The sequence below is a fragment of the Bombus vosnesenskii genome, unplaced genomic scaffold (assembly GCF_011952255.1).
Source record: "Bombus vosnesenskii isolate JDL3184/JDL3185 unplaced genomic scaffold, Bvos_JDL3184-5_v1.1 scf7180000013302, whole genome shotgun sequence".
Classification (NCBI taxonomy): domain Eukaryota; kingdom Metazoa; phylum Arthropoda; class Insecta; order Hymenoptera; family Apidae; genus Bombus; species Bombus vosnesenskii.
Genome location: NW_022882951.1, coordinates 3,097,171 through 3,124,877, shown reverse-complemented (window position 1 = coordinate 3,124,877; position 27,707 = coordinate 3,097,171). Strand labels below are relative to the sequence as shown.

General features: G+C 30.4%; 7 protein-coding genes across 13 annotated transcripts in view; 4 read left to right on the top strand and 3 right to left on the bottom strand.

Annotated features, from left to right (window-relative positions):
- Positions 1-795: 795 nt before the first annotated feature.
- On the bottom strand, positions 796-9,836 carry LOC117234212 (cilia- and flagella-associated protein 251-like). Its single transcript, XM_033495199.1, is given in 23 exon segments — positions 796-1,297; positions 1,822-1,849; positions 2,040-2,219; positions 2,321-2,603; positions 2,711-2,945; positions 3,236-3,327; positions 3,589-3,852; positions 3,937-4,026; positions 4,466-4,595; positions 4,666-4,871; positions 5,000-5,151; positions 5,235-5,446; positions 5,567-5,742; positions 5,774-6,105; positions 6,494-6,657; positions 6,928-7,232; positions 7,234-7,350; positions 7,953-8,068; positions 8,258-8,441; positions 8,514-8,550; positions 9,132-9,235; positions 9,306-9,452; positions 9,670-9,836. Coding segments are annotated over 23 exon segments (3,792 nt in total). The 5' UTR covers positions 9,793-9,836; the 3' UTR covers positions 796-1,182.
- LOC117234019 (matrix metalloproteinase-24-like) lies at positions 7,224-12,740 on the top strand. 2 transcript variants are annotated; one of them, XM_033494830.1, is made up of 5 exons: positions 7,224-7,322; positions 10,625-10,970; positions 11,401-11,553; positions 12,313-12,431; positions 12,535-12,740. In XM_033494830.1, exons 2-5 carry the CDS (start codon positions 10,866-10,868, stop codon positions 12,722-12,724), a joined length of 567 nt encoding a protein of 188 aa, XP_033350721.1. In that variant the 5' UTR covers positions 7,224-7,322; positions 10,625-10,865; the 3' UTR covers positions 12,725-12,740. The 2 variants fall into 2 exon arrangements, with proteins under 2 accessions (XP_033350721.1, XP_033350722.1); XM_033494831.1 differs by having other exon boundaries at positions 12,313-12,403; positions 12,535-12,662.
- Positions 12,741-13,197: 457 nt separating this feature from the next.
- On the bottom strand, positions 13,198-18,942 carry LOC117234026 (thioredoxin reductase 1, mitochondrial). 3 transcript variants are annotated; one of them, XM_033494847.1, is made up of 8 exons: positions 18,780-18,942; positions 15,397-15,620; positions 15,192-15,322; positions 14,885-15,114; positions 14,551-14,765; positions 14,276-14,458; positions 13,777-14,135; positions 13,198-13,691 (listed from the first exon to the last, which is right to left on the bottom strand). In XM_033494847.1, exons 1-8 carry the CDS (start codon positions 18,925-18,927, stop codon positions 13,562-13,564), a joined length of 1,620 nt encoding a protein of 539 aa, XP_033350738.1. In that variant the 5' UTR covers positions 18,928-18,942; the 3' UTR covers positions 13,198-13,561. The 3 variants fall into 3 exon arrangements, with proteins under 3 accessions (XP_033350738.1, XP_033350740.1, XP_033350739.1); XM_033494849.1 differs by lacking the exon at positions 18,780-18,942 and adding an exon at positions 16,522-16,734; XM_033494848.1 differs by lacking the exon at positions 18,780-18,942 and adding an exon at positions 16,039-16,456.
- On the top strand, positions 16,245-21,202 carry LOC117234027 (C-factor). Its single transcript, XM_033494850.1, has 5 exons — positions 16,245-16,448; positions 17,169-17,220; positions 20,026-20,216; positions 20,473-20,625; positions 20,959-21,202. Exons 1-5 carry the CDS (start codon positions 16,323-16,325, stop codon positions 21,181-21,183), a joined length of 747 nt encoding a protein of 248 aa, XP_033350741.1. The 5' UTR covers positions 16,245-16,322; the 3' UTR covers positions 21,184-21,202.
- A 575-nt stretch (positions 21,203-21,777) lies between these two features.
- LOC117234029 (B-cell CLL/lymphoma 7 protein family member B) lies at positions 21,778-23,709 on the bottom strand. Its single transcript, XM_033494854.1, has 4 exons — positions 23,341-23,709; positions 22,940-23,015; positions 22,771-22,876; positions 21,778-22,690 (listed from the first exon to the last, which is right to left on the bottom strand). The coding sequence occupies exons 1-4, from the start codon at positions 23,430-23,432 to the stop codon at positions 22,572-22,574; spliced, it is 393 nt and encodes a 130-aa protein (XP_033350745.1). The 5' UTR covers positions 23,433-23,709; the 3' UTR covers positions 21,778-22,571.
- A 435-nt stretch (positions 23,710-24,144) lies between these two features.
- Positions 24,145-25,637, top strand: LOC117234028 (UPF0545 protein C22orf39 homolog). 2 transcript variants are annotated; one of them, XM_033494851.1, is made up of 4 exons: positions 24,145-24,541; positions 24,839-24,962; positions 25,111-25,275; positions 25,369-25,637. In XM_033494851.1, exons 2-4 carry the CDS (start codon positions 24,897-24,899, stop codon positions 25,591-25,593), a joined length of 456 nt encoding a protein of 151 aa, XP_033350742.1. In that variant the 5' UTR covers positions 24,145-24,541; positions 24,839-24,896; the 3' UTR covers positions 25,594-25,637. The 2 variants fall into 2 exon arrangements, with proteins under 2 accessions (XP_033350742.1, XP_033350744.1); XM_033494853.1 differs by having other exon boundaries at positions 24,146-24,363.
- Positions 25,638-26,816: 1,179 nt separating this feature from the next.
- The window catches only part of LOC117234129 (titin-like), a 63,979-nt gene continuing 63,088 nt past the window's right edge, over positions 26,817-27,707 (top strand). Inside the window, exons 1-2 of one of the 3 annotated variants that reach the window (XM_033495054.1) lie at positions 26,817-27,008; positions 27,283-27,506. In XM_033495054.1, the coding sequence (XP_033350945.1) occupies positions 27,328-27,506 (179 nt within the window). In that variant the 5' untranslated portion in view covers positions 26,817-27,008; positions 27,283-27,327. Of the gene's footprint in view, positions 27,507-27,707 lie in introns of all 3 variants that reach the window. The other 2 variants (XM_033495055.1, XM_033495053.1) reach the window with 2 other exon arrangements.

The window sequence follows — 27,707 nt, the reverse complement described above, 5'->3', positions numbered from 1 at the left end:
GTTCTAGAACGAAATTCTAGGCTACATCATAGAAAAATTCTCGAAGCCTAGTGTGAGAGGGGAGGGCTGTGTTTTCATGAATTCAAAATTGCGATAATCGCGGCTGATTGTCGGCACTGCTGGCGGTGTCTGTGCCCCCGTTAAAACGATCGAATATTTTCGATAAACACCATTCTATTTCGACAATCGGCTCAAAATATTGTTCTCGCTCGGACCACTACCATTTTGTTCCTTTTTCCTTTCTTTGTTCTTCTTCCCTCTTTTTTTTTTTTTTTTTTTTTTTTTTTTAATCGCTTGAATTTTTCAAATTTTTACAATTATACGCGTTGAGACTTCTGTTACTTTCCCTCGCTCATCTTTCCTCCATTTTTAATAGTATATCGTGGAAAGTAAAGCTTCCACGATAAGATTTCTGTCGTTTCGTCACGCTTCATGTTTTAGAATAATGAACGAGTTAACGAGCGGATCTTTTATCGTTTTCTAGTCTAGTTCTTACTTGTTTTTCATAATAGCTCTTCTGCCGACAAACATTTTCCGGATGATTGTACAACTGTAGGTACTTTATTCAAATTAGTTAGTAGAACGCTTGAAATTTCTCTCAATCATCTTTCATTGTGCAATGTGTCTTGGTTCATCAAAATCCGGTGAAATGTAAGTGAGCGATGAAATACGAGCGAAGAATTGGCGTATCGACTATATATTTCTGACCGAAAAAATGTTCCGTTTGTCGAGAATTATTAATTTTGAAATGGTATTTGACTGTCGAGCTCGTATTTATTATTAATTATATTAAAATTATTTTATTTTGTACACGAAATCAGCCGTAATTTAATCTACCAGCGTAAGACAAAAAAAAAAAAAAAAAGAAAGTAAGATATCATCGGTCAGAATTGATGGAAAAGGAAGATACCTGTTTACTGATTGAACTTATCCTCGTCTCCTTTGTACTCTCTGACCAATTTCATTATTGAACAAAATTCGTAACTGAGTCTGTTAATCGGTAAAACGATTTTGATTTCCTTTTTAACGCTTTAAGAAAGAATCGAATTGACATAATATACGTTAATGTTCATGTACATGTTTAATAGGAAGTCGCAATACATTGTAATAGTAATAATATTAGTATGGTAATAATAATCGACGTTAATGTGCCAGCAATGCAAATAATGGCACACAGATTAATTAATCATCGTCAGCCCTCGTTTCCTCCGGCAATTCAATACCCATGATGTCCGCGATGAAATCTTTGTAAGATATTCTCTGTATTATAAATAATAATACATTACTTTCGGCGAGCCTAAATGATTATTTTCCTGTTTCTCATCGTTAATACCATTCAACGTTTCAACATTTCCATAGTTATGCCAGCTTTTGTTGTAAAGAATAGTATAGCGAATTGATAATCATACTTGTTTCGCATTTGCTTGTGCATGTTTTTAACGAGGATACTTATTTTAAGAAACTTAAGAATTATTATAAAAAAACAATTTTAAACAAACTTAAGTATCGAAGGTTTTTTTAGTTTTTTATCGGTTATCCAATTATCGTTTTTACAGAGCTTATTACAGCGCTTCAATTTACGGTTGAAAAAATATTAAATTCATAGTTCACGTATCATAGTTCGATACTTTTTTACGCTATCCTCAACTTAATAAATTTTCTTTCTTAAAAAATATATATATAAATACTTAAACAGTCGTGTAAGGTCCATTGGCTTTGTATACTTATCGATTTTTCTTAATAAGAAAATGAAGTGTGAAGGTAATTTTTTATATAAAAAGATACTATCGTAATATAAATACAATAATAAAAATATAATACATTTTTCTGAATGTAAGAAGAGACATCTCTATGATACAAGAGATACAAAATAGTAATACGCGAATAACGACCAATATAAAGTATCGTGCGATGTAATTTCTTTCATCACAAATGCTTTATGCGTTGGAATATATGTAACGTGTACTTTTGTTATTATTGAAAAAGAATGAAGCGTCGTAGTTTTGCAAACTTAAATAAGTATCCATCTATTTTTTAACTCTTAATATAAGAAAAATTCAAACTTATCTTAATTGTTAAATATACCTCTGGTAAGAACGTAAAATCAATGGATGCGGATTTTTTTTCGTTTCGTTCATTATATATTTCATCCAAATTCTCGTTAAAACCAACAAGAAACCTCATGTATGCAAATGCCTCTTGAATTTTTAATGGTTCTCCTAGAAAAAAAAAACTTGCTTGAAGTTGAAATTAAGATTAACATTCGAAGCACAAGCATGAATAACATGTTGGACGTTTCCAAAAAAATATATCAACTAACCAAAAGGTATGCCATTTTGTATAGAAAACTCAGGAGGACCTTCGCCAAGCAATATTCTCATAAACTGTTCTCGAGTTAATGCTGGATTCTCCGCTTGCGAAGCGGGCATTTGATCTGAATTTGCAAAGACTTGGAAAGCTTCTTGTATTTGATGCAGAGAAATTCCGAAAGCTGGCCGATGATTTATATAAAATTTGACAAAATCTTCGAATTTAATTTCTTCGACCAAATGACCGGTCTCCGCGTAATCTCTGTACGAGATTTCACCCATAAGGATTTCTATCTAAAATGTAAAATGACTTTACATTAAAAAAAGAATAACTAGAACAGGAAATGAATTTTCCATCTATTCAATTAAATAATTAAATAAATAAAAAGTAAAATCATTACCTCCTCGTTGCTGGGATAATATCCAACGGCGCGCATGAGATTCGGTACTTCTTTAGTGCTCACTTTGTCGGATATTAATCTGGGAGTTATTACATTCTCGCCTTGATGTAAGATTTGAGCATAATAAAACAGGTGTTTCATTTCATTGATAAGCCAACCTTTTTCACCACCATCTATCAGACAATAATACGGCGCAAGCCCTTTACCTCCTAAATGCGCTAATACATCGACAGATCTGATTATAAGAAAGACATATGATATGGTATTGTAAAAACTACATTGTATAGTAGTGAATGTAGTAAGTAGCGATATTAAACGGTAGGAGCAGTAAAAATATCAATTAAAAGCAACTGTGTTAAAGGAAAGGAGAAACGTACGAAACATTTTTACAACGAAAGCTTCGGGTATTATATATTTGCTTCTTAAACGATAAACGACTATTAGTATATCGAAGAAAACGATGTTCTTCTTTCAATTACCATACAAAGTGGAATTATTCGATTTCTAAGTATTGCTAAGAGGTACCTGCATTTTATTTTCCACATCAGTGTGCACGGATCATTATGACCAAAAGTGAATAGAATGTTCCCATCATTGCTAAGGCAAATATTACTGACCTATTAAAATCAGACTTTGAAATAGATCAAAATACCTCAAATATGTACAGAACGTCTTGTAATATGTGGTCGTTTAAGGAATTGTTTCACGTTTTACGCATCTTCCGTGAATGTGAGATATCAAAAAAAGAGCAGAAAACTCACCCTATCTCGTGTACAAAATCAAATGGAATATATTATTTATATATGAATTTATCTTGTAGTTTGAAGGTGCTGAATATGTTCCTAATGTTGATCCCACACAGTACGAGACACTCTTTATATATAGTGATATATCAAAATCAGTGAAAAATTAGCTTTTATTATAAATTCATATCCAGGATCGATAGATTTTTTCGTATTACGATGTAACGTAGTAAAACAATCGTGTACATTGTACACGACGCTTCTTACCTTGCGTGGGTGCCCTATCATTCCTAAAGTCTTGTAAGGATTCCCATCGAAAGGAAGTATTTGAAGACCTATTTCCTTATTAGTTGCAAATACCATGTATTTACCAGCTTTATATTCTTTGCCAGATATTACCTGCACAACGATCATTTTAATTAAGTATAAAATAATAATTTCCTATGAACAGAAAGAATCAAAATTTATACGATTCTACGTTACTTTGAAATGCTTAACCGGAGTATCGCAAAGCGGTCCCAAAAATGTTCCTCGAATTGTTTTCATTATATCGTTTAGCAATCTGTATTTGTACTAGATAATAAATGTTATAGATAATGTTACACGTAAATACTGTGATGAAATGCATCATCTTCTTGTCTAACTTAATTACGTATGCAGTAATATACTTGTGTATGTATACAAAGGATCCTGTGTATTTTGGAAATTGGCGATACAACCAACAAAAGAGCGATTTCGTGGCACGATGAAATAAGTCGAAAGTATATGATAAAATTTTATCGTATTATCTCGAAACTTTGTTTTCGATAATATAATATCTCTACTTTCTCGATCGTAACGTAATATCAATTACGAGGTGTATGTACTATGTATACATACATACATATATATATGAATATATAGATGTACAGATAGATTCGATATGAAAAATATTTCGGGTAAAAAATCTTATCTCAGTTTTAATTTAATGTTCCGAATTGTAGAATCAGTTAAAAGATAACCGGATTATTACTTCGGAATTAGAGTACATCAGAAATCCTTCGACGCCCAACTTAGGGTACCAGGCGAGGCAAAGAGGAATAGCTTCACATTCAATTTGATAAGTGTTCATTATCTGCAAACCAGGGAAAGGATATGGCCCACTGTAAAATGCGGAGAGTTTAATTGCACGTTATATGTATTTTTCTCTGTTATTTGAAACATCTGACTTACCTATTTTTAAGATCGTACTCGATTAGGTTGCGATCTTCTCCTACCGAAAAAAAACGATATACAACGCTTTCGATAGTAGCTGGCCCGAAAAGTATATCTCTTATTTTTGCAGTATGAGAATGATACTTTCCAATAAAATCCCATAAACAGGAACCGCTTGGCGAATCACCTATTCTTTTAAATACCGCTACCACTAGTGTGTTATCCTGAAAGAAGGTAAAAGGCTGCTTTTCGCCTTATGTCATAACGATCATAAAGAAAATTTCATTTTCGATTAAATTGTTTAACAATAGATGCGATATTAGTTTACGGTTCGACGATACTGCTTATTTACCGCATAAGCCATGTATTCTTCGCACTCTGTGAAAGCCAATTTAAGTATCGATTCCGTGGAATGTTTGTAAGGATTTTTATCAAGAGGTTCTAAAGTGAGAGGATGCAACATCCAAAGGGCTCCATTTTCAAGGCCACATGCCAGTAAATTACCTTCAAAATCATTGAAACGTTGAAAATCGTTCGGTCTGTAATTTGAAAATATCACGAAAAATCATAGTTGACGAAAGATTCACCTATCGGGGAATATTTCAATGCTGTAACAGCGATTAGTTTCTCGTGGCTCTGTGGGCATGTGACATAAGTTATAGCTCCTTTCTTTGCTTGCTTATCCAATAGTATACTAAAATCTGGAAGAGGTGGGGTTTTCCTGCGTACGATACGCTTATGTCTCTCATAATCGTATAAAGAGACGAAACCTTGTAGATTACCGGTGACTATAAAATTGCTAACGAATGAAAGGACGGTGTTACGAAGAAGTATAATTTTATGAAGATTAAACTATATATACTACGCCGTAAAAGACAGATCTAACTAGAAGTTAATCAAACTCCATTAGTGTAAATACCTTCGAGGATGCGCATCTAAACTGGTTATCGCAAAGTTCTGATCTTGAAAGATAAATCGACACTTTAACGCAGGAATTTCTATCAACGCAACTGTTCCACTCAAACAACCTTTACGAAAAATATTACAAAACTTTTGCATATGAATTCCATTTAATATTAATTTTCTGAAAACCTTGCCAGATTATTTAATGCCGTGAAAAAATCTATGCTGTATATGCTCTTTCAAATAGCAAGTGTACAAAAATGTAATAGCACTTACCGATAATGAAATTTTCGATATAAAAAGGAGCACCTTCGACAGTAACATCGGTAGGCGCGTGAGGTAATTTTGTAAATGCTTGCTGATTTTTATTGTAATTCTTCAATGTTTCTTCCAAATATACAGACATCGTCGATGGAACTTGATCACGATACCTCATCGATTCTATTTTTTCTATATATTTCATTTTTCTCTCGTTAATATTATCTCCTAATTTAATTTCCGAGTATTCTTCCATTTCTTCTTCGTTCTCGAAATCTTCTTCTTCGTCAGATTCAACTGCAAGATAAAGTGTAATCATTTTTTGCTTTTATTTTTTATATTATTTACGTTATTAAATTCTTCGAGTGAGAAGATAATAGCAATCGAGTTGATTGCATTTGAACGTAATCGCCGATATTGGTAGCCGATAGATGACTAGACAGATGATATTTACCATAAATAGTTTACGTTCGAGAGAAACTACCTGCCTACCTAATCGAATGACTAATTGCAAGTCGTTGTTATTAAAAGTGGTGATGTAATTATGCCGTAATGACCGAAGCAGGATATAGTATGATTAAAAATCGAATAACTTCGACTTCAAATTCATATCCTTCGGATTAATACTATCTCGGAATTTTGGAAATAGAAGATATTCCGTAATAGCAATAAATATCGAACTCACGTTTAAATTCACCGACCGCAGACCCAGGAGCTAATAACGTGGACGAAAGATCGAAACTTATCGATCGAATAGAATCCAGAAGTTTATGTTGACACCAGTAGAGTATTTTTAAATCAAGATCGTAAAAGCTGATGCGCCCTTCTGACGTTCCTGTTACTATCCTTCTAAAATCGTACGTGTAATACAAATTTCGATAATACTGTATTTACAAAAATAAGAAAACTTTATTTACAACTGGAAAATTATGCTTATAATAACTCGATTACTAGTCGTAACTTAAAGTAAGTAATATAACATATATAGGATGTTTACGATATCAATTGTCAATGTTTTTTTCGAATTAACAATGACAAACCGAATAAATCTTTAACCGGAGATAGTATATCGTATAACGTATATTTTGTACATCTCTAATATTGGAAAATATCAAGTACCCATCGTGATATAATATCACCATAATACTGTTCTTCTCTAACTGCACAGACTTGATGTGTCTCTTTTCCTTGTTGTTAGCTGCACTCTGATCCTTACTCTTATTTTTCTGTCTTTCAACAAAAGCGCCCCAAACCAGAACGTATCCTACACATAAATATCGAATATCAATCTTTATAACAAAGATCAAATTGCAAGTTGCAATCTTCACATATAGGTAGATTATATATAAGTATGTGTAATAACTTTGCGAGAGCATAAACAAAATGGAATAACAAGTATAAAGAAGATGTAAAAACAATACCGTTTGTCGTTGCTGTTAATACCCGTTGTGTTTTAGGAATGTAACAAGAGCAATTCAAGATCCCGTATCGTCGTACGTTACCCAAAATTTTTGGTATGTAATATTTCAATTCATCTTGCTCCTAATTCGCAAAAATTATCATTATCTATATCTAGATGTATTATATATTTCGCTGTTGAATTGTATCGAATCGCGAAGGTCGATTCGTCGAAATTCTTACGAAACTTGTAAAACTTGCGTGTACGCGCGCGCGCGCGCAAAAGCTAACATATGTACATATATAATAAAAAAATTGTAATTTAAGGTAACGTTGTAGGTGTTAGATATTTGTAAATACGTTTTGATTTCATGGTGCTTCGTTCTATTTAGGATGGACTACCTCGCGATCTAAGGAATAATTTCCTGTTCCCTCGTTAATATCTCGTTGTTTGCTTTCTATCTGACCGCGAAGTGGAAAAATATCGCAAATGATGCAATGGCAGAGCCAACTTTGACATCGCTTTTCACGAGAACAGTCGAGTTCCGGCCCACGGTTCGTTTTGCGGAGTTGACCCTCGTGACGTGAGTAAAATACGATGCAACCGGAAAGAAAGTTTAACCCTGAATTTCAAGGTCGATTCTGCGGCAACCTTTTTCGATAAATCTCCACCGATCTAGAGATGTAGAATCACGCTTTTGTGATCCGGTCACTTATTTTTTATACACGCTGTACATTATACTGACCCATTTAAGGAACGCAACGCAGTAATCGGCAGTTAGACCAAACTCCTCGGAACAGTCTTCGTTGAAAGCTATTTCCTTTATTCTATTTGAAAAAAGTTCAGTTAACTCCGTAAAAGCTGAAAATAATTTGCTTTTGAGAATTGCCATTAGAGGTATTAATACGCGTTCTATTTTAAACAGCAAACTAACGAATTTTTAAACGGAAATGAATAGCAAAAATTTTGGCGATAATATTAATGTTATTATAACGTGATATTCTTTACGTAAAAGTTAAATAAGACTGGTAAATAATACTAATGATTAACCATCAGGTTGATCTTTCCCATACGTCCATAGCCAAAACTGAACTTTTTGGTGAAATTCGTTTCCAACAGTTACTATATACTTAGCGTTTGGGCTAATTTTAGCAGCGGTCATTCCTTTATCACCATGCGGATTAAATAAAGTCGAAATTGGTACACTGCAATAACAATAGCAATAGCAACTACAAATATGTTACATTTTTTCAAGTATTTGATGTCATATTCGACGTTTGATTTGTGTATTTTATTTATAATATACATGATGTTTCGTAATAAACGGCCAATTATTTAAGCACCTAAAAGCAATAAAAAAGAGTCCATATCTTTTTTTCGCTTCAATTCTCTTTCTTCGTACGATGGATTTCAAGTATCCTCGTAAACAAAAGTCGTTTTGAACATCTCGTACGAGGGTAATCAGATATGATCAAAAACGATGGAACGTAAAATTTGCTATATTTTTTAAACAAGATCAAATAGGACATACATTGATACGAACCTTTTTTTATTGTTTTTTTTTTTTTTTTTTTTTGGTGCTAGATCCGCCTCTTAAACTGGATTGTCCACTTATTATGGAACACCCTGTATGCGATACCTCCTGTAACGTCACTTATCTTCCCGATAAGAGAACCTGTTTGAATTTCGCTCCCTCACCTTTTCTGGTTCTTACTCATAACTTAATTCTAGCTGTTGCACAATGCGCCGTAATAGTCGAGGCGCAAGTAAAAAACAGAGACGTGAAAAGATACGTTTTTCGCTGGTTGTGAAACGTGCCCTCCTCCTCCCGCCCTAGCTTCCTCTCCATTAGTTTCTAATTAGTAGCAAAAGAAAAGAAAAAAATTGGGCCAATTTTTTTCATCGCATTTCCAAATTTCATTACCCAGTTTCGGTGTCCCAAACGACAGTTACACAATCTTTCTCAAAATCTGCGGACATCAACCATTTTCCATCTTTCGATGTCGATAAAGTTTTCACCGTATTCTTCTATAAAGTTAACGCACGAACAAGTCACGTATGAAAATGCAAATATAATAGGCAAAAGATCGATACATACATGACCTTGAAGACTTATCGCGTATTTCGTCTTATAGTTGTAGATTATTATAGCATGCGAACAAGCATAAGCGATGATCGTACGATTTTTTGTGGTTAAATTTATTATAGGTGTATCTGAATTTGTCCCAAAAGACCATAATAATTCCTGTATTTAAAAACGTTATATATAGATAAATTCCATTTTTAACGGTACATATATCTTTACGTATACAATATATATATATTATATATACGTATCATTAAGGGTTGTTTTTAGGTTAGTTGCAATATGTATTATAATATTAAACAGCTTTTTAAAAGATTCCAGTTTCTCGATCTTCTTAAAAGAAATTTAGATATAACTATGTAAATCCATTGCTTACAAAAGGACAAAGATTAAAATCGGTTTCTTCCTTTTCGTAAGGTGCCCTTATGTTGGTCTCTCTTTCACTTTTAGAATCCGTTGATTCCTTGGAGCACGATGGTATCGAAACATTCGCTGCCATTTTAATTGATTCGCGTCTTAGAAGTTTTCAATTTACGACCTGAAATTAGCAAACGATTCACCCAACAATTTTTACACGTATAAGCATATCGCGAATATTATAGAGACCACCGCGACAAAAGAATAGCACACCTTGAAAATTTCTTAATTTTTATGCTATAAATTATGAATATTTAATTTTTAATACGTACATGCGTTTTCTACATAAATTTTTGTCACGTAGATATGAAGATGTTAGTTTTTTTTATCTGTAAAAACAGAAATATCGTGTCAATAGCGCATTATTTAAAATCATGGAAATGATATTTTGTACAGCCGCCAAAATTTACTATTTAGATTTAATAAAAGGTCTTAAAATTTCTTTCGATTTATTTTTTCTCATTATATTCTTTCAATTCGTTTATGCTATTGAACTGTCTGCCCTTAGTATAAACAACTGTAACAACAGTTTTCTGTTATATGTATTTTACTTGTAATTATACCTTGGAACCTTGAAAAATAAAACATTGAGAAATTTTGTTCCTATCGTTATCGTTTTTTTCCTATCATTTTGCCCCTTCGAACCAAATATCGTTTTCCTCTGACATCTGTTCCTATCATAAAAAATAAGTGAGATATTTAAGATGCCCAAGTTAGGTGGGACACCTGCTATACGTTCTATACAGTTTTATACGCTCTATACACTTTGAATTTTCTATAAAAGCTTCAATCTTCGCTGCTTAATTATTATTATTATTCTCACGTGATAAATAAGAAAATGTTACATATGGTTATCTATTGGATAGCTAACAGAGTTTATGCTGTCTTTTTATGAATTTTCATATTGGTTACAGAGAAAGGTCAAGTGACATCGGCTTCGTTATCAATCTCGCTGAAGTTACTGCTATGTCAAGAAGTCATTAAACCGTTTCAGTTCCTGATTAGTCGAAGAAGCTTCTAACGTATGCAAACATTGGGAATCATTTTAATAAAGTTCTAAACAAATATTTATATTTCTTTGGTGTTTGATCACTGTTCAACGAAATAAATTAAATATAAATTATAATTATTAAGTTCTGTGAAGGCAGTGCATTCATGGAGTTATCTTACATTATCTTCTCTGTCTTTCTTGTCGTGGGAAAATATGATTCAGCACCTGTTTATTCGAACATTAATACTATTTCGCCATCTTTGTCTGCGGTAGGTGAAAAGAAATTTAATTTTATGAAGAAAATTTCCTATTAGATATCTTATTACGAATCAAACGAATTAGATTTCTAGAAAAATAAGTTTTTGTATCTCAAAATACGCATATTCTGATGTAGATAACACAGATGCTTATAATCTTTTGTTACATTCTCTGAATTATATTCGTGCGATCGAAAACGTAACTATTATTCTTTCTTTTTATATTGGCGTACGATGTTATAGTGCCAAGTAGAAAACAGAAAATCCGATAGAACGTACAAATAAAGATTTTGGCGAATAAGTTCAAGCGAGTTCATATATGTATATATAAATATTATAACGTTTTATGTTCACTAGACAAAAATAAAAATACCACTCTGATTAACTACAAAATATCAAAATATCGCGATTTATTCACGAAACTTTGTGAATAATTTTCTAGATAAATTTTATGAAGGAGTATGGGTACTTGGAAAGTGGTACAGCTGACTCGGATGCGTTATATGAGAAAAATGCCATAACAAACGCAGTAAAAGCTTTACAAGAATTTGGCAATATCCCAGTTACTGGGCAACTGGATAACACGACGCTTAAGGTGCATTTTTTTGTCTCTTGACTATCGTATTTAATACTATACTTATTCAGCTGAATGGGATCACCTGAATATCCGTTTTATTTATTCTTGTACGAGAGAACTTCTCAAGATCAAGTTACAGTATTTCAAGAGCCCCGTGCAAATGGGATGGAAATAGTGATTTCTCACTTTTTTGCTTTTTTGCAAGATTTTGAGGTTATCAGCTTTTTTTATAATAGAACTAGAATATATGTATTTATTCCTTGATATTCTTGTAGTTTGTCTTGAAAGTTTAGAACTTAATGAATTAATTGTAATTAGTTTTATCTAAACAGTCTCCGTGGTTTCTTAGTTATAGGCGAATTTAACGAATAATTTAATATATATCGTTTTTATTTACTTATTTATGTACACATGTATTAACTCTTTTAGTGCCAGCCAGCCGATATATCAACTGCGCTTATTTACGTTCAGACTCATGAACTCGAGAATTCGAGACGCGCTTAATTACCCACTTACTTACTTATGTATTCATCAAAATAGCTTTGACATTTTTCGCATGTACACCACGTTTTGAGTTAGTTGCGAGAGCTGACAATATAAGTGTTAAACCTGCTACTATCAAACAATTAATTTTATATGTGAAAAATAATTATAAAACTCAATTGTTTCTGGTGTTTTAATTTAAATTTTTTTTATTTCCTATATTATTTAAAATATTTTTTTAACGAGTGTAAAATGTTACTTTTGTAAGTTTTCATTTAGAGGAAACTGTTATAGTTAATGGCATCTCCACGATGTGGTGTTCCTGATATTTTAAGGAAAAGGAAAAATCTACAACGTAACAAGCGTTTCGTAATAGGATCGAAAGGTTCGAAAACGAGAAACATCACATACTTGTATGTACCTAAAAAAATCTAATAATGAAGCACAACAGCTTATCTTCCATCTTCATATATTACGTTCATTACATGTATCTATTAATACGTGTATCACAAATAGTATAACTAACTGGACACCAAAGGTGGGAGAAGAAATGATTACATCTGAAATTGGAAGGACTTTGAACACATGGAGCGGATATTCAAGACTTAATTTTAAGCCGATTCATAGTCCATATCCTGAGATTATCACTGCTTTTAATCGAAAATCTCACAATGAAGAATTAGTGCTACAAAATAAAAAAAAATAAAACTTATTAAAATTGTCAATCTTTTTACGTGTGTCGATGACCTTAGGATAACATTCAAGTCGACCTTGCATAAAATTTTATCATCATCTTAGTCATCTTTTTTTATCTTCCGTAGCGGTAGAAATAATTTAACTGTCCATGCTAATAAGATTTAAAAGTGAATGCAGCGAGAAAAGAATGATTTAAAATTCTTTTACTTCTGATGTCAATATTTTTCAAACTACATGTTGACGACTCTAATAATATTTTATAATTAGCAACTCGATGATTTTTAAATACAATTTAATATATCATGTAATTATTAATCGTTGCATTATTTTTTTTTTGTAGATTTTAAATTAAAAATTGTAGATATTAAAATTAAAAATCGTTACCTACTAGTAACTTCAAATTTTTGATTTTCTTATGAATGATTTATTATGTAAAATTTTATGTTTTCGTATGTTATTGAATAAATTATTGACGTATATATATTTTCATATTTATTTACTTTCCTTCGAATGTATACAGAATAATATACTGATATTTGAAAAAACTATATTTATAAAAGTCACTATAAATATAATAATATAAACTATATTTGCATTAATTTCTAATGCTCCAAAGGAATCAAGTTTTCCATACGGGACGGTGCTCTATAATTTCATGTCGAAAATATAATATCCTATGAATGCTCTCCTACTTGCACTCAGTAAAAAATATTTCCAGTTTAAAGGAATTCCGCTCAGAAAATTAATTCTGGAGCCAATGTTATAAGCATGAAAAACGTTTAACGTCGATCATACTTCGAAATATTCACAAATATTAGCAATGTAACAAGTTTAATATCATATATGTTTAACTGCAACAACTTTGTGGCTTAGGATCAAGCCCAGAACGTTTAGTTACTGATATACGTGTAAATTCTTCTGCCACTGTTGGATGAATTCCAACGGTATCTTTTAGTTTTGGAAATGTTAAATTACACCTAGAAAAATAAGAAAATAATGAAATAAAAGATAATGATAAAATAACACATTGTTAGTATAGTAAAAAACTAAATAAATACATACTTTATAGCAGCAGCAAAACCTTGAATCACTTCACCGGCATTAGGACCAATGAAATGCATACCAAGCACTCTCTGATCGCCATTTCTAAATGCAACTACCTTTAAGTAGCAATTAGAAACATCTTTTTGTGGTATAAAGAATTCCGTTGGTTTGTAATATGCATGATAAATTTCTATTTTGTCTTCTCCATGAATAGCAATCGCTGCTTCTTCGCTAAGACCAACACAACCATATTCTAAAGGACTGAATATTGTTGTTGCAACATTCACGTAATCCATTTGTTCCGTTGAGTTTCCGAATAACCTTCTCGCTAATAATCGACCCGCATGTATGGCAACAGGGGTTAATTCTGGCTTTTTCTGTAATACGCAATAAAAACTGTAAATATTTATCTATCTTCACCTTTTAACATTACTTTTCTTACATCGATAACAATAAATCTTAATAAATTGGAAAAGGAAATTTTTTTTCAAAAGTGAAAAATAAAAATAACACTCACATGAAGCACATCACCAACAGCATATACATTTGGAATATTCGTTTGTTCATCTATTGCGTCTATTTTTGCAGTTTCGGGTACAAGTTTAAGACCGATGTTTTCTGGTTTTAATTCTTCTGTAAGTGGTTTGCGACCTATAGCGAAGAGAACGGTATCGAAAATATCTTGATGCGTTTGTCTATCCTAAAACAAAGAAAATTTATCGCTATATAAATATAACTTGAACATTAATTATATATATATATTTTCTTTTTAATTAACAAAATAGAACATACTTTATCTACCCAATGTACAAGAAGCCGACCATCGCTTTGCTTTTCAATTTTTGATGGTTTAGCTTCATAAATAAAGTGTACACCACGTTTCTCCATTTCCTCAGCAACAGTATTTGCCATTTGCTGATCAAATCCACGTAAAACAATTGAACGTACCATTACAGTTGCATCGTAACCCATACTATTCAAGAATCCAGCACACTCCAAACCAATATCTATTCATCCATTAAGGAAAATGAAGCATTATATAACATTATTTTAAATCTCACTGACAAAGATACGAAAAAATTTTGAAGCGTCGTCACAAATGTTATTAAAAAAAAAAAGAGGATACATCCAGCACCAACAACAAGAGTTTTCCCTGGAGCTTCCCCTAAACTAAAGATATCATCGCTGCTTATACCATATTCTAAAGCACCAGGAATATTAGGATATCTTGGCCTACCACCTACAGCAATCAAAATATTCTTTGCTGTAAACAATTTTTCTTCTCCATTTTTCATTTTCCCGCATACTGTATGTTGGTCTTTAAAATAACCAAGTGCATTGAAATATTCGACTTTTCTGTAATAATAAAAGAGCCAAGTAAATTAATAAATACAAATTTTATGCTTGAAAAGTAAAAATAGAATAGTATTAACTTTGTTCTAAGCTCTACTCGTGTGACCCAGTTCACAGATTTTATATGATTTTGTACTGCTGTTGTTAATGCTTGCCAATCAATCTTAATAGTTTTTGGATCTGGTATTTGCCAACCATAAGCTGCTGATTCCTAGAAATATGAAATTTTAATGTTCAAAGTTCTCTTGAATAATAAAACGTAATTAATCTACTAATGAAACATACATGTATTGCTTCTCCTAATAAAGCAGCTTGATGCATCAACTTTTTTGGTATACAACCAACATTTACACAAGTACCACCCAAACCCCAAGTAGTACCTCTTGGAGATGGTGTGACAAAATCAAGAACTGCAACTTTTGCACCTAGATTCACTGCTTCTTTGGCAGCTGCCAAACCTCCTGATCCACCACCAATAACAAGCAGATCATACATGAACTTTTGATCAGCTGTAAACATAATAAATAAAATTCTCTATAAAATTAACTGTGCTCATTGAATTTTCAACATTGATCATTGTAGAATGTATATTTTGAAATATTTCATCAATTTTTCATGTTAAAATATTCTAGCTATGTAAAAGCTGAATGATCATGAGTATGAGGTTATACGATATTTCTGTTATTATTAACAATAAGTTAAAACTACATTTTAATAAGACAGTATCTAGAAATATAAAACTACCGCTTAAATTACATGTAAATTAACAGAGTTGAGAAACAAATCATTGAATCGTGTTAATTAATTCGATTATTTTTAACCTAGCCGGTATAAAAGCTCAATGGTATACGAATATATAGATTTTACATATTATCAACAAAATTAAGGCATATTTGCAATTACAAATCATAGAAACCTAAGACTCACAGCACATGCAAGCCATCGCAGTTCTTCCATAAGGGAAAGTATTACATCTAGGCCATGAGAACTCGAGCAATTTAGCGTGAGCGGAGCGGAATGTGACAAGCCTAGCGAGCAGCGTTAACGTCGCCATGATTATTGCCAGCCGATCACGGCCACGTGACGTCACCCTGATGACACTCGTGTTTCACGATATACGATAATACACTCTTTTACGGAGTACAGCATACACCGCGTTAAAAAATTATTACGATATAGAAAAATATCTCGGAATAAAATCGCGACATAGAATGAAGTCTATCTTAATCACAGGCTGCAACCGTGGGCTTGGCCTAGGTTTAGTGAAACACCTGGTAAAAACGTTGCAACCACCAGAGAATATCTTTGCAACTTGCCGAAACGTGAATAAAGCAAGGGTAAGATTGGTCATAAAGTGAATGAGAAAAGATATTATGCAATAATCGGATTCAAGCTATAAATTCGACTTACCAATTGGTGCCATCGTTACACTTTACAGACTTAAAATTCACGTTATAAAGGAATGTAATAAGTAATGGTTCTCCTGTTTAAAGAACGTTAACTCTCGTATATCGCGCTTGATCAAAAGATTTCTTACGTCTAAAAGACAAGAGCGAACTGACGCCTACTTGGTTCGATTACCGCCATCTGTTATATAGTTGCTCCAAGCACATGAGTTTTTAAGTCTGATTTATAGTGATTCACACAATGCGCGTTGGTCAATTGCGCAAGGAACTGTTTCATGCAAGTCACTGTAAATTTCGTTATAAAACGAACCTTAGAACCCGGTCTTTTGGAAAAAAAATTTTAATCTAAATTCTAGAAGATCCAAATAATCATCAACGCACGTAAAAATATTTATAAATGCATAAGATTTTAGTATCTTACGACACAAAATACTTTTATAAATCCTTCATACGAGAAATTCTTCCTACATCAAAGATAATAATGACATGACATGATCGCTCGAATAAATAGAATTGCATGAAGTTACATTAATTATTAGGATTAAAGATCATTTTCTTGGATAAATAGCGATTATCTAGCGATATTCGAGAACATTTCTATTATGTAATTATTTCATTTTAAGTATATTCCCAAGTTATATTGTCTTTCAGGAATTGACTCTATTGGCTGAGAAATCGGAGAACGTTCATATTATTGAAATAGGTATGTAATATACGATATAATATGTAACCATACCGTAGCATTTTGTAATTTCAAACAAATTTTCCTCGTTGCTGTTTATCACAAAGCATAATCTAATGTGTTATCTATTGATGATTAATGATAATTTATAACAAAATTTTAAATAAATCAAATGTTTTATGCAACAAAAGCACGATTCAGTTCAATAAACTAAAGTTAAACATTAATTATCTTACATACACGTATACATGTATATGTGTATTTACTTTTTTGCTTTTAAAAATGAAATTTATGTTAATCAGTAACTGCAACCATGGACTTAGCTTAGGTTTAAATAAATATAATATTTAAAGATAATATAATATTATTAGTATAATAATTAAAGATAATATAAAGATAATATATAGAAAATATATAAAGATAATAAAATTTAACCGTTAAATGATGCCAATTTTAATCTAAAGTTTAATGCTAATATTTCCATTTACAATTTCTATCGATATTTATTCAATTACAAGTTCCATGTCTAATTTTTATCATATAGAAAATGTATTTCTAAACTTGAGATGTTAAAAGGTAAAAGCGTTTATTTGATATTATTAATTTTAACGCAATATTTTAAGTATATTATACAAAAACAGATTTATATTTATATAAAACATTTTATATTATATTATATAACATATTATATTATATAAAACAGATTTATATTTTATCGTTTTCTCCTCCAATTGTTATATCTAATTGGTAACTTGATAATAAGAACGAAAAGATTATTCGGTCAAGTGCAATCAGTAATTTGGCAACATAGCACACATATTTCGTATAATGATGTTTCATTTCTAAAATATAAGACTGACAATATATTAAAAATATAAATAATATTTTAGAGAGTCAAATACTGAAGAACTCCTCATCTTTATCAATCTAATCCACCAGGGACATAAGATTAATTCATATTTCGGAAACAATAAGCCACTTTCTAAGCTAGGATTGATACAACAAATTTCGCTTAAATGTAAACAAAATATTGGATATAATAATCAACAGAATAAAATATAAAAAATAATAAAAAATATTACCGTGTAATTTGTTTTTTTCCGAAGAAGCTACAAATTAAAATGAAATATATTTAGCGTTATCGGTTTTGTTATGAAGATATGTGTGAATGTTATCGGTAGGCTTACATGAGCAATCTAGCTTAGATTTTTCAACAGATCCAATTGTGAAATTTCGAATTTATTGAAACTGTTTCGTATACCTATGTAAAAAGATAACATTCATTATATAATAGGATGTATAAATACACATATGTATGTTACAGATTAATCGGACTTTTTCCCTCTCTAGTTTACATTGTCTTTGCTTAAAAAGAGCTACAACTAATTTTGACTTTAGGGGAAAAACATTTTTAATATTATCGTAAAATACTAAAAAGAAAAATATGTGCTTATAATCAAATAACTTTATATATATTTTTCAGGCGTGCAAATATTTTTAATTATTAATATATTTTACGCAGAATATTGCAATTGTTAAAAAATCTCGATAACAAATCATAAAAAGAGTTTTCGACTTACCCTTGAAGTTATTTTGATCTATCACCAGCTCTTTCACTTTTATATAGTATTCAGTTTCTTGATCACTTAAATCCGAATCCATGGTTTGCGGTTTCTTGTGACAACTAAGACACCACGACTTCTTTTTCTTCGAGTTACGAGATTTCATGTTACAATGTTTAAAATGAGAAATAATTCACGTTGGGAATTTAACAAATAAATATGTATAAACAATGTTTACAGAACAAGGATTTAGTTGCTTCTATTTCCTGTCGTTGAAAACGGTGGAATTTCATTAAAGTAGTACTGGTCGATACGTACTTATGATATCTGATAATAAGAGTTATATATAAAAATTTTTTCGCCTTGGCAGCTAGAATACGAAATATTTGTTGAATTCATATAATAAAAAAATTATCTACATGTATAAAAAAGAAATATCGATTTCGAAACAATTTTTACGAATGATCTCATTTCTTAGATATAGAAAGAGAAAAAATAAAATTTTACATTACAAAGTCGGTAGGAAGGTTTACTGCCTTTTTTTACACAAAAACTAAAAGTGCATAAAATTAATTCATAAAAATTAAAAAAAAATTAGAAAAACCATACCATTTTAATTAACGAAACAAATTATAGACGAGGAAATACAGATTTTTTAAATAACAAAACAATATGAAATCTTTTATGAAATAATGTGCCATTTTGTATACCATTTTATAAAATTATATTTATATTTTGTAATCAAAATATGATTTCGTAAGATGATATCTTAATGATAAGAAGTATTGATGTTAGTGTAATAGTACTTCACGTTACAAATTTTCAAGTTGACGATTTCATGAATGCGATGAAATGTCATGAATATAAGAAACTAATAAAAAAAAATGATGTAAAGAAATTATGTGACTTACCAATATCTATTACATTTGCCGTATATAAATTAGATTAAAGAGATCTGTAAACCATCAATTTAATAATTTTAAGCTAAATATAAATAGTTAACACAAATAGTACGAAAGTAGAGAATGTACGCAGCTGTAGTCTGGAAAATACATACAAATCTATTGACCAGAGCCAAAGAGTAGTTACTATAGTATAAAAATGAAATATTCACTACAAACGCGTGTAGTAAAAGAGATATACATGTATGTACATAGTACAAGGTAATTTATGAAATCATTAGATTTAATATATGTATGGGATGCCTCAGATTAAATTTTGTAGTTTTTAACGTACATTTCTATTTTCTTCTTTTTGTTTAAAGATTTAGCCAATACAAAAGATTACGATAAAATAATAAAAGTCGTGGCCGAAAAGGTAGGCAATGCAGGATTAAATGTTCTATTTAATAATGCCGGAATCAGTTCAAAATTTACAAGGCTTGGTCTTGTAAAAGAGAAACAGCTTACAGAAACATTTTTTGTAAATACTGTAGCACCAATTTTGTTAACAAAGGTTAGTTGAAGATTTTTTAATACATACTTTTTTAAAAAGTATTGCATTTAGTTGGGATTATTAAAAATATTTTATCCTTTTTTTTGTATGTACAATATAATTTTAAGAACATACAATATATATATATATATATATATATATATATATATAGGATTCATGCTGTTTTAATTTCTATGAATAATGTTAATGAATGAATTGTAAAAATAATACATTTCTATTTATTACATACATTTCTGCTCTAATAATATATTTCTAGGCAATTTTACCATTATTGAAAATAGCATCCAATAACTTTGCAGACAAATCAAAAATGAATGTTAACAGAGCTGCGGTTATTAACATGTCTTCAATTCTTGGAAGTATTGCTGACAATAATGAAGGTGGATATTACCCTTATAGATGTAGCAAGGTAATATTTTCTTTGCTTGAATCAATCAATACATAATTCATAACTTAACAAAACATTAAATTTGAATATTATTTATTTGTGTATAAAAGTATTGCAATAGATTTCTTTGAGAAAATCATATTTTCTATATATACTGTTTACATTAGCGACTCTCTATTCTCTTATTTGTTCCTACTTCATAGCTTCGTACAGTTACATATTGCAACAAAATTATTTCATACTATCTCAGTATTTTATTGTAAGCACTAATTTTGTGTTAGACTGAATAGTGCAATGAAGAATTTACCTATCCTATGTAATAGATACAGTTTATAATATTTATCTTATTTTTAGGCAGCTCTCAACGCAGCTACAAAGTCAATGAGCATTGATTTAAAAAAGGATGGAATCCTTGTTACTTGTATACATCCTGGCTGGGTGCGTACAGATATGGGAGGAACCAATGCACCCATGGATGTTGATACTAGTGTTACTAATATCTTGAATATATTAAATTTATTAAATGAAGAACATACAGGTTGTTTTATTCAACATGATGGAAAAATTTTATCTTGGTAAATAAAAGTGTTATATAGGACTTACTGTTTCCTTAATCATTTACATTTGATACAATTTTTCAATGGTCGTTTTTATTGCTTTACTTATTCAATCTTACATTTGAGATAAAAAATAATCACACAGATACCATTCCTTTTTTATTAAAATATTATATAAATTATTATAATATGTTTAAATATATCACATATTTAAAATCTTAAAACATATATCTTACATAATAAAATGTTGATTATATTTATTATAACAGTTAGCATTAATTGAAAGTATACTCAACTTATAATTTAAATTACTGTAAAGATTTTCAGATTTGTACACATTAAAAGCAAAAATTTAGTATAATAGCCAAATATATTTCTGTACATAATCCATAATATACATACATTATTAAAATTACAGATATGAATCCATATACAGAATTAGTTATAAAAAAATTATAATAATTAGCTATATAGTAGGATGTTTTTGATTTAATTCTTTTTAATGCATACAGGTTTCTAATCATTTGTATTTGAACAAATGAAAATGATTAAGTAATAATTTTATCAAAGCATTTTTATGCTTTCCTGAAAACTTATGTAAATATAAATTCAAACATTCACAATTGTATCATTTTATTTGTAAGTGTCAAAGCGTATTTTGTACATTTCATGGTGCTATAACATAACCTCAAGGAATGTAAATTCTAGAATATAACACTGCAAAGAAATGATACTTGAAATATGTACAATGGTACTCAATTATCGAGCAATTATTGAATATATGATTATACTTAGACACATAAATATTTTGAAGATAATTGTAACATTATACATTTGTATTTTGGAGATATTATTTTACAGCAAAAACAAATATATCATTATCTATTTTACATTTCCAAGATTATAACATATCAATGTTTGACAATCAGTTATTTGAGATGTTACATTGAAGTAAAGGAAAATCTTATATGTGTCTCATTAATTAAATAATACTGTGATAATATGAATATTGTCTAAAATGTACAATCCGTTTTGAAAAATAATTTTATACTACACTTTTAAATTTCCTTCAAAACAGATCTTAAAAGGAGCTGTACATTTAATGCACATGCTTGAATAAAACATCATTAACATTAGCTTCTAAACTAAGCCTTGTTATTTTATAACAAATTCATGTATAAAAAAATAAATTCATTACTTACTCATAACTTAAATTGATCGATATGATTATCCCCTTCTTTGAAGCATAAAAATTTTTGCTAAATATAGAATAAAATGAAAGATGAAACTTCATTTAGTTTGTTAATTTACAATTATGATTTAAGATAACTTTATAGTGTGCAAATTCGTATAAGATAGAAATTATTTCCTAAATATTTAATATCCCAAATAACAGTCATAGGATGAACTTTAATCAGTCTTTAACCTTTTAGATGTTGGTTCACTATTTTGTGAATTAGAATCTTCAGAAAATCCCAGATGCGCAGAAAAGTCAGTTAATCCTTGGGAATCACTAACTGTTGAAAAACCTAATATATTGTAAAACTTTTATAAATTTTAACATTCAAGAAATAACAGATATGTCATAAAGTATTGAAATTTAACTTACATGTATTTGAATCCTCTGTAAGACCAAAATTAGAGTTCGACGAATCTAATCCACTTTTTCTTGGCAAACCATTTTCCTTGTCTGCAACTGTCTTTGTCTTCTTCTTCTACGCAATAGAATATTGATTTTTAATTCTTACTTTTATACATGCTTCGTAACTTCTGTTTACCTGATCAAGTGTTGATATAGGTACCCATTTATAAATCTTCATAGTAGTTTCTCCTATTGTAACCCATTTCTTTTCCCTATAAAAGTGTCGGCATGAAAAGCACTGATGATTTCTTGGATCAATATTAAAGTAACAGACAGAGAAGCTACCTTCTTTACTGTTATTAAAAAAGCAGACATACAACACTATTACTCAATCAACACGCATAAAACATCTCAGAACTACAAAAGTCTGTTTACAGCTGACATGTGTAATGCAAAATCTCTATTAAACCTTGCAAAGAAGAAAAATTTTTATCCATTTTTGATATCCATATAGTTTTACTACATTCTTTCTTTTATTTTCTTTTGTAAAACTTTTCAACATTTCCTCGTGCATCTATAATATGTTAAGAGATTTACCAATGGCGAACTTTGTCAACGACTTGCATTACACGCTTAATATCATCCTTGGCACGACTACGAGTCTCTGCACGTACAGACCGCGACATCATGTTACGCGATTATATGTCACTTTCCACTAACACGATATAAAGCACTAGGGCATTCGTCGATAAAGAGGTTAGAGAACTGACAGCAATTACAAATTTTCACAGCAAGATATCAAACACTTTCAATTTGAACGAACGAGAATCACAAATATTACAATCATAACAAGACGATAGGTCGGCGAGAATAAGTAGGGGTAGGGACGAGAAATATGGCGGAAAGCAGTGATACTCATCGATAAGCTACAATTCTTATATTTTGAAAAAATTGAGACCATTAATTTATATGTTAAATATACATATATATGTAAATATATAAAATTTTGTATTAAATTTTCGAATGGCGCTAGTATAGAAAGATCGCTAGAGGTTAAAGCATATTCTAGCAGGTTTAGTTAACATGAGCATCACTGACACAAATAGACGAATAAATGCAACTATAATACATTCTCTATTCTATACTATTATTAAAATATAAACACATTTTTGTTACAAACACATATTTAATAAGATAATACTGATGTTGGAAAATATATAAAAATTAATATAACAGATAAATATTGTAACTTCAAATATGCAGAATAATATTCTAGGATGTCCCTATATGTTAATTCCATGGACATAAGAATATAGGAACCGAGCAATAATTGTGCGGGTGAAGTCGTTTCTGAGAAACAGGAAAGTGGGATTTGGAGCCGCATTGATGATTGGTTGTGATTGCGTAAGGGCAATCTTATTTTCATTGAGTAAGAGGAAGCCAGTGTAACTGACTGACTAGTTTATTTTCTCCTTCTAACATACAACATTGAATCAGTGACCAATGATCGATGCGGTTCCAAGTACAACATGACTGTTTTTCCCACTCCCCAGGAGTGAATTCACACCCTGTGCCAACGCATGGAGGTTATGCTCGGTCCCTATATATTCAATGTCCATGGTTAATTTTCTACCTTTTTTAATAAGATTTCAATTTCACGTGAACAATAGGATTGTTAAAATGAGATTTTATTAATTAAGGAAAAGATAGAAATGAAACTTACTACTGTTTACTATATACGTATAAGCTTATTTGTATTCTTATTTTAAAGGAAATTCACATAGCAAACTTATTTTCTGTCAGTAACATTGAAATATAACCTAAAATATAATAGAAAATTAGAAATTATTTTAAACATGAATTACAGTAATATTTCTAATTTTATAATTATTTTATTCGTTATATAATAGAAATATCATTAATTATATCATCGACTATGTGCAAAATTACATACTAATTTTGGAGATATTAATATGTATTGTATTTTATCATTATATAAATAAGATATCTACTAAAATCAATTTTATATATGCAAAAAGAATATCAATGATTAGTAATTGTGTAAAATTCATTCTGTAAATATAAACTGTTACAGTTATTTGTTCTATTAAAGAAGAAAATAGTTAGTGCCTGACCACAAAGCCAAGAGAAAAATGCCAGAACCTAACAGTACAATGAAAAATACTACACCTGAAGAAGAAATTGCATATGAATGGCTGGTATAATTATAGATTCTGTATAGTTGTATAATATCCTTTTATATTATAGCTATGTTAAGAAATTAGTCAATTGTATTTAAACATTAGAGATATAAGAAAATATTAATATATCATTCTTTCCTTTATAACTAATAATTTAATATTTTAGATCAAACCATGTGAAATGTATAAAGAGGAATATAGGGATTGTACAAGCATAAGAGCACGGTTTCATCAATATTTTATATTTGGAGAAACTCTAGACTGTAAACAGTGGAAAATTGATTATAAGAATTGCAATCTATGGTCTGAATATAAAGATAAAGAAGCATGTGTACGTTAAGAATTAAATAATTAAAAGTTGTTTTATAAAATGTTACTTATAATGAGTTATATAATGTTTTAAGAAATATTGTATTATTTACAGAAGCAATTAATAAACAGTGAAAAGAAGCGCAGACTAGAGAGATTAGAAGGTCATTATAAGAATGATATTTGGCAAAAGAGAGATAAGCCTCCAGAAAATTGGAATGCTCCATTACCTAGCTGGCTAGAAAAAGAAAGTAGTAAATCATATTTACGAATTGTAAGTGACAAATTAAAAGAAAATCAATATGAGAAAGAAGAAAAAAAATTTTGTACCATAATGTAAGAATAATTTAATGTATTTAACATCATAGATATTTTTAAGTAGTATGTGATACTTCAAAATAAAAATTCAGAAATTAAATTTTGGACGTGGATTTTATTATATGGAAAAATTCATCATTTATGTAGAATGAGTTACGTAAAGCAGACCATCTAAATACCCTTGTTAGCGTAGAAAATAGTAAAAAATATCAAAGAGGAAAGGACTGACATGCTACCACAATAATTCGATAACAATAGCACTTATCTGTAGTTTATCGATAATCATGTTCGCGTGCGTTTAGAAAGCACCTTTCGCTAATAGCACACACGTTATTGGCATGAATGAAATCTGATCACGGAATTCAAATTTTACGCGTTAATGTTTTTGTCAATCGAACTCATTATTTACTTCTAAGTTCAAGGTCCCAAAAGGTTACAATCAAGGGACAAAGTAAATAAGCAAATAAATACAAGATATACTTGAATTATCGACTTGTTTATATTAACTATCAAATTCTTGATAGTGTATATAACTATCTATATATTAACTAACTATATATTAACTATCATGTTCTTAATCAAATTCCTAGCAATATTTTAAGACAAAAACGGTATTCATTTACTAATACATAACTAAATACTTAGTTTTAATAAAAATAATTTAGATTGAATTTATTATAATAAACTTCTTTTTTACTATTTAATTGAAAATTGATTTTCGAATAGATTCATATCTTTTTAATATTTTTGTAATGAAAGATTTATTTTATTTCATTGTATTGTATTGTACAATACTGTACAATAGTATATGAAAGTATACTTGAAAAAATTATTATTTATTAACTTTATCATTATAAATTTTTTACAAAACAGAATTTCAAATATAACGAAAAAATTTGCTAAACTAAAAAAAAACATTAAAGTAAAATTCTATTTGTAATATAAATTTTGAGTACATTATTATTATACACGATATGTATATAAATGATAAAATAGCAATTACTTTAATGTTTCTCATGTAAATTTCATATAAAGGCTTTAACGCTTTTCATATAAATTACAGTAAAAATATACAAAAAAAGTTGAAAAATATATCAGAATAGGAAATGTACGTACACAATAGTACGTACAAGTCGGAAGAAAGATAATAGTTAAACATAATAAAGAAGTATTGTAGTAGCATACGCCGGCGAAACAGCAAATGCAGAGGCCCGTGACGGGCATGCGCAGTAGGTGACTCGGGGAATTCCGTTACGCACTTTTTCTTCCGTTACGAGAGTCAATCCGCAAGTGGCCAGTGGCAAAAGGAAAGGCAAAAAGCAACGCTAAACTGAAAGAAGCGGGAGAGATAGTGTTTAAACGTCGCGGCAAATTCTCCCCACTTCTCTAAGGAACACAATAGAGAAACGCGTCGTTCGATCGGGCCCGTAGTGTTATGTGCGTACGCGATGTTGAATGAGTGACGTAACCTAAATACAAATATCGCCTATCAACGAATAGGTTCAGAACAGAGGAACGCTTCGTTTAGTAAAACGACAAAAACGTTCAAATATACGCACACACTTTTGCTTTCTTTCTATTTCTCTCCCTTCCATTCTTATATTTTCATGTGGGTTAATTCGACTTTAGTCACTAAGAGATAGCTATTGAGGTATCGCGTTCACATTTCAGTAAACGCAGTCAACGTATTGTGGTTTTTGTGCTCTAACAGAAGTGTGCACCGGATAACTTGGATTTCTGATCGAGAGAAAAAAGAATGGCGGAAGATTGTCCTGACGGTGATTATCTCGGAGCGTATAGCCGTTTTTTCTCCGAATTTGTCGCCAGAGTGAATCCATACGATCAGCTGCCTGTCTCAGTAAGTTCGTATAACGTCACCGAGGCTGAGATCGTCGGTGAAATCATCAACGTGACTCTACAGTACCTCAACCAGACGTAAGTGAATGTACTTTTTAAATGAATAATATTGCAGCATGGCAGTGCGTGGGCGGACGAAAGACGTGTTTATTCGTTGATAGCTCCTATGGCGGCCGGCATCGAATGTAAACATAAACGACATACACGGTGTCCCAGTATCATCCGTTGCATCAGCCCCGAGAAGGGGGCTGATTCCACATGCCTGAAAAGATAAGTCGG

Excerpts from the sequence above, each read along its gene's own strand:
- LOC117234028 (XM_033494851.1), top strand. The coding sequence starts at position 24,897 with ATGCCAGAACCTAACAGTACAATGAAAAATACTACACCTGAAGAAGAA. Across the intron at positions 24,963-25,110 it reads AAATTGCATATGAATGGCTG|ATCAAACCATGTGAAATGTA; the intron begins GTATAATTATAG and ends TTAATATTTTAG. Across the intron at positions 25,276-25,368 it reads ATAAAGATAAAGAAGCATGT|AAGCAATTAATAAACAGTGA; the intron begins GTACGTTAAGAA and ends TATTATTTACAG.
- LOC117234026 (XM_033494847.1), bottom strand. The coding sequence starts at position 18,927 with ATGAAATCTCGTAACTCGAAGAAAAAGAAGTCGTGGTGTCTTAGTTGT. Across the intron at positions 14,766-14,884 it reads TCTTGTTGTTGGTGCTGGAT|ATATTGGTTTGGAGTGTGCT; the intron begins GTATCCTCTTTT and ends ATGGATGAATAG. Across the intron at positions 14,459-14,550 it reads TTGTACATTGGGTAGATAAA|GATAGACAAACGCATCAAGA; the intron begins GTATGTTCTATT and ends TCTTTGTTTTAG.
- LOC117234019 (XM_033494830.1), top strand. The coding sequence starts at position 10,866 with ATGGAGTTATCTTACATTATCTTCTCTGTCTTTCTTGTCGTGGGAAAA. Across the intron at positions 10,971-11,400 it reads TTTCGCCATCTTTGTCTGCG|ATAAATTTTATGAAGGAGTA; the intron begins GTAGGTGAAAAG and ends ATAATTTTCTAG. Across the intron at positions 12,432-12,534 it reads ACGAGAAACATCACATACTT|TATAACTAACTGGACACCAA; the intron begins GTATGTACCTAA and ends TATCACAAATAG.
- LOC117234029 (XM_033494854.1), bottom strand. The coding sequence starts at position 23,432 with ATGATGTCGCGGTCTGTACGTGCAGAGACTCGTAGTCGTGCCAAGGAT. Across the intron at positions 23,016-23,340 it reads GTTGACAAAGTTCGCCATTG|GGAAAAGAAATGGGTTACAA; the intron begins GTAAATCTCTTA and ends ACACTTTTATAG. Across the intron at positions 22,691-22,770 it reads TACAGAGGATTCAAATACAT|GTTTTTCAACAGTTAGTGAT; the intron begins GTAAGTTAAATT and ends ACAATATATTAG.
- LOC117234027 (XM_033494850.1), top strand. The coding sequence starts at position 16,323 with ATGAAGTCTATCTTAATCACAGGCTGCAACCGTGGGCTTGGCCTAGGT. Across the intron at positions 16,449-17,168 it reads GAAACGTGAATAAAGCAAGG|GAATTGACTCTATTGGCTGA; the intron begins GTAAGATTGGTC and ends ATTGTCTTTCAG. Across the intron at positions 17,221-20,025 it reads CGTTCATATTATTGAAATAG|ATTTAGCCAATACAAAAGAT; the intron begins GTATGTAATATA and ends TTTTGTTTAAAG.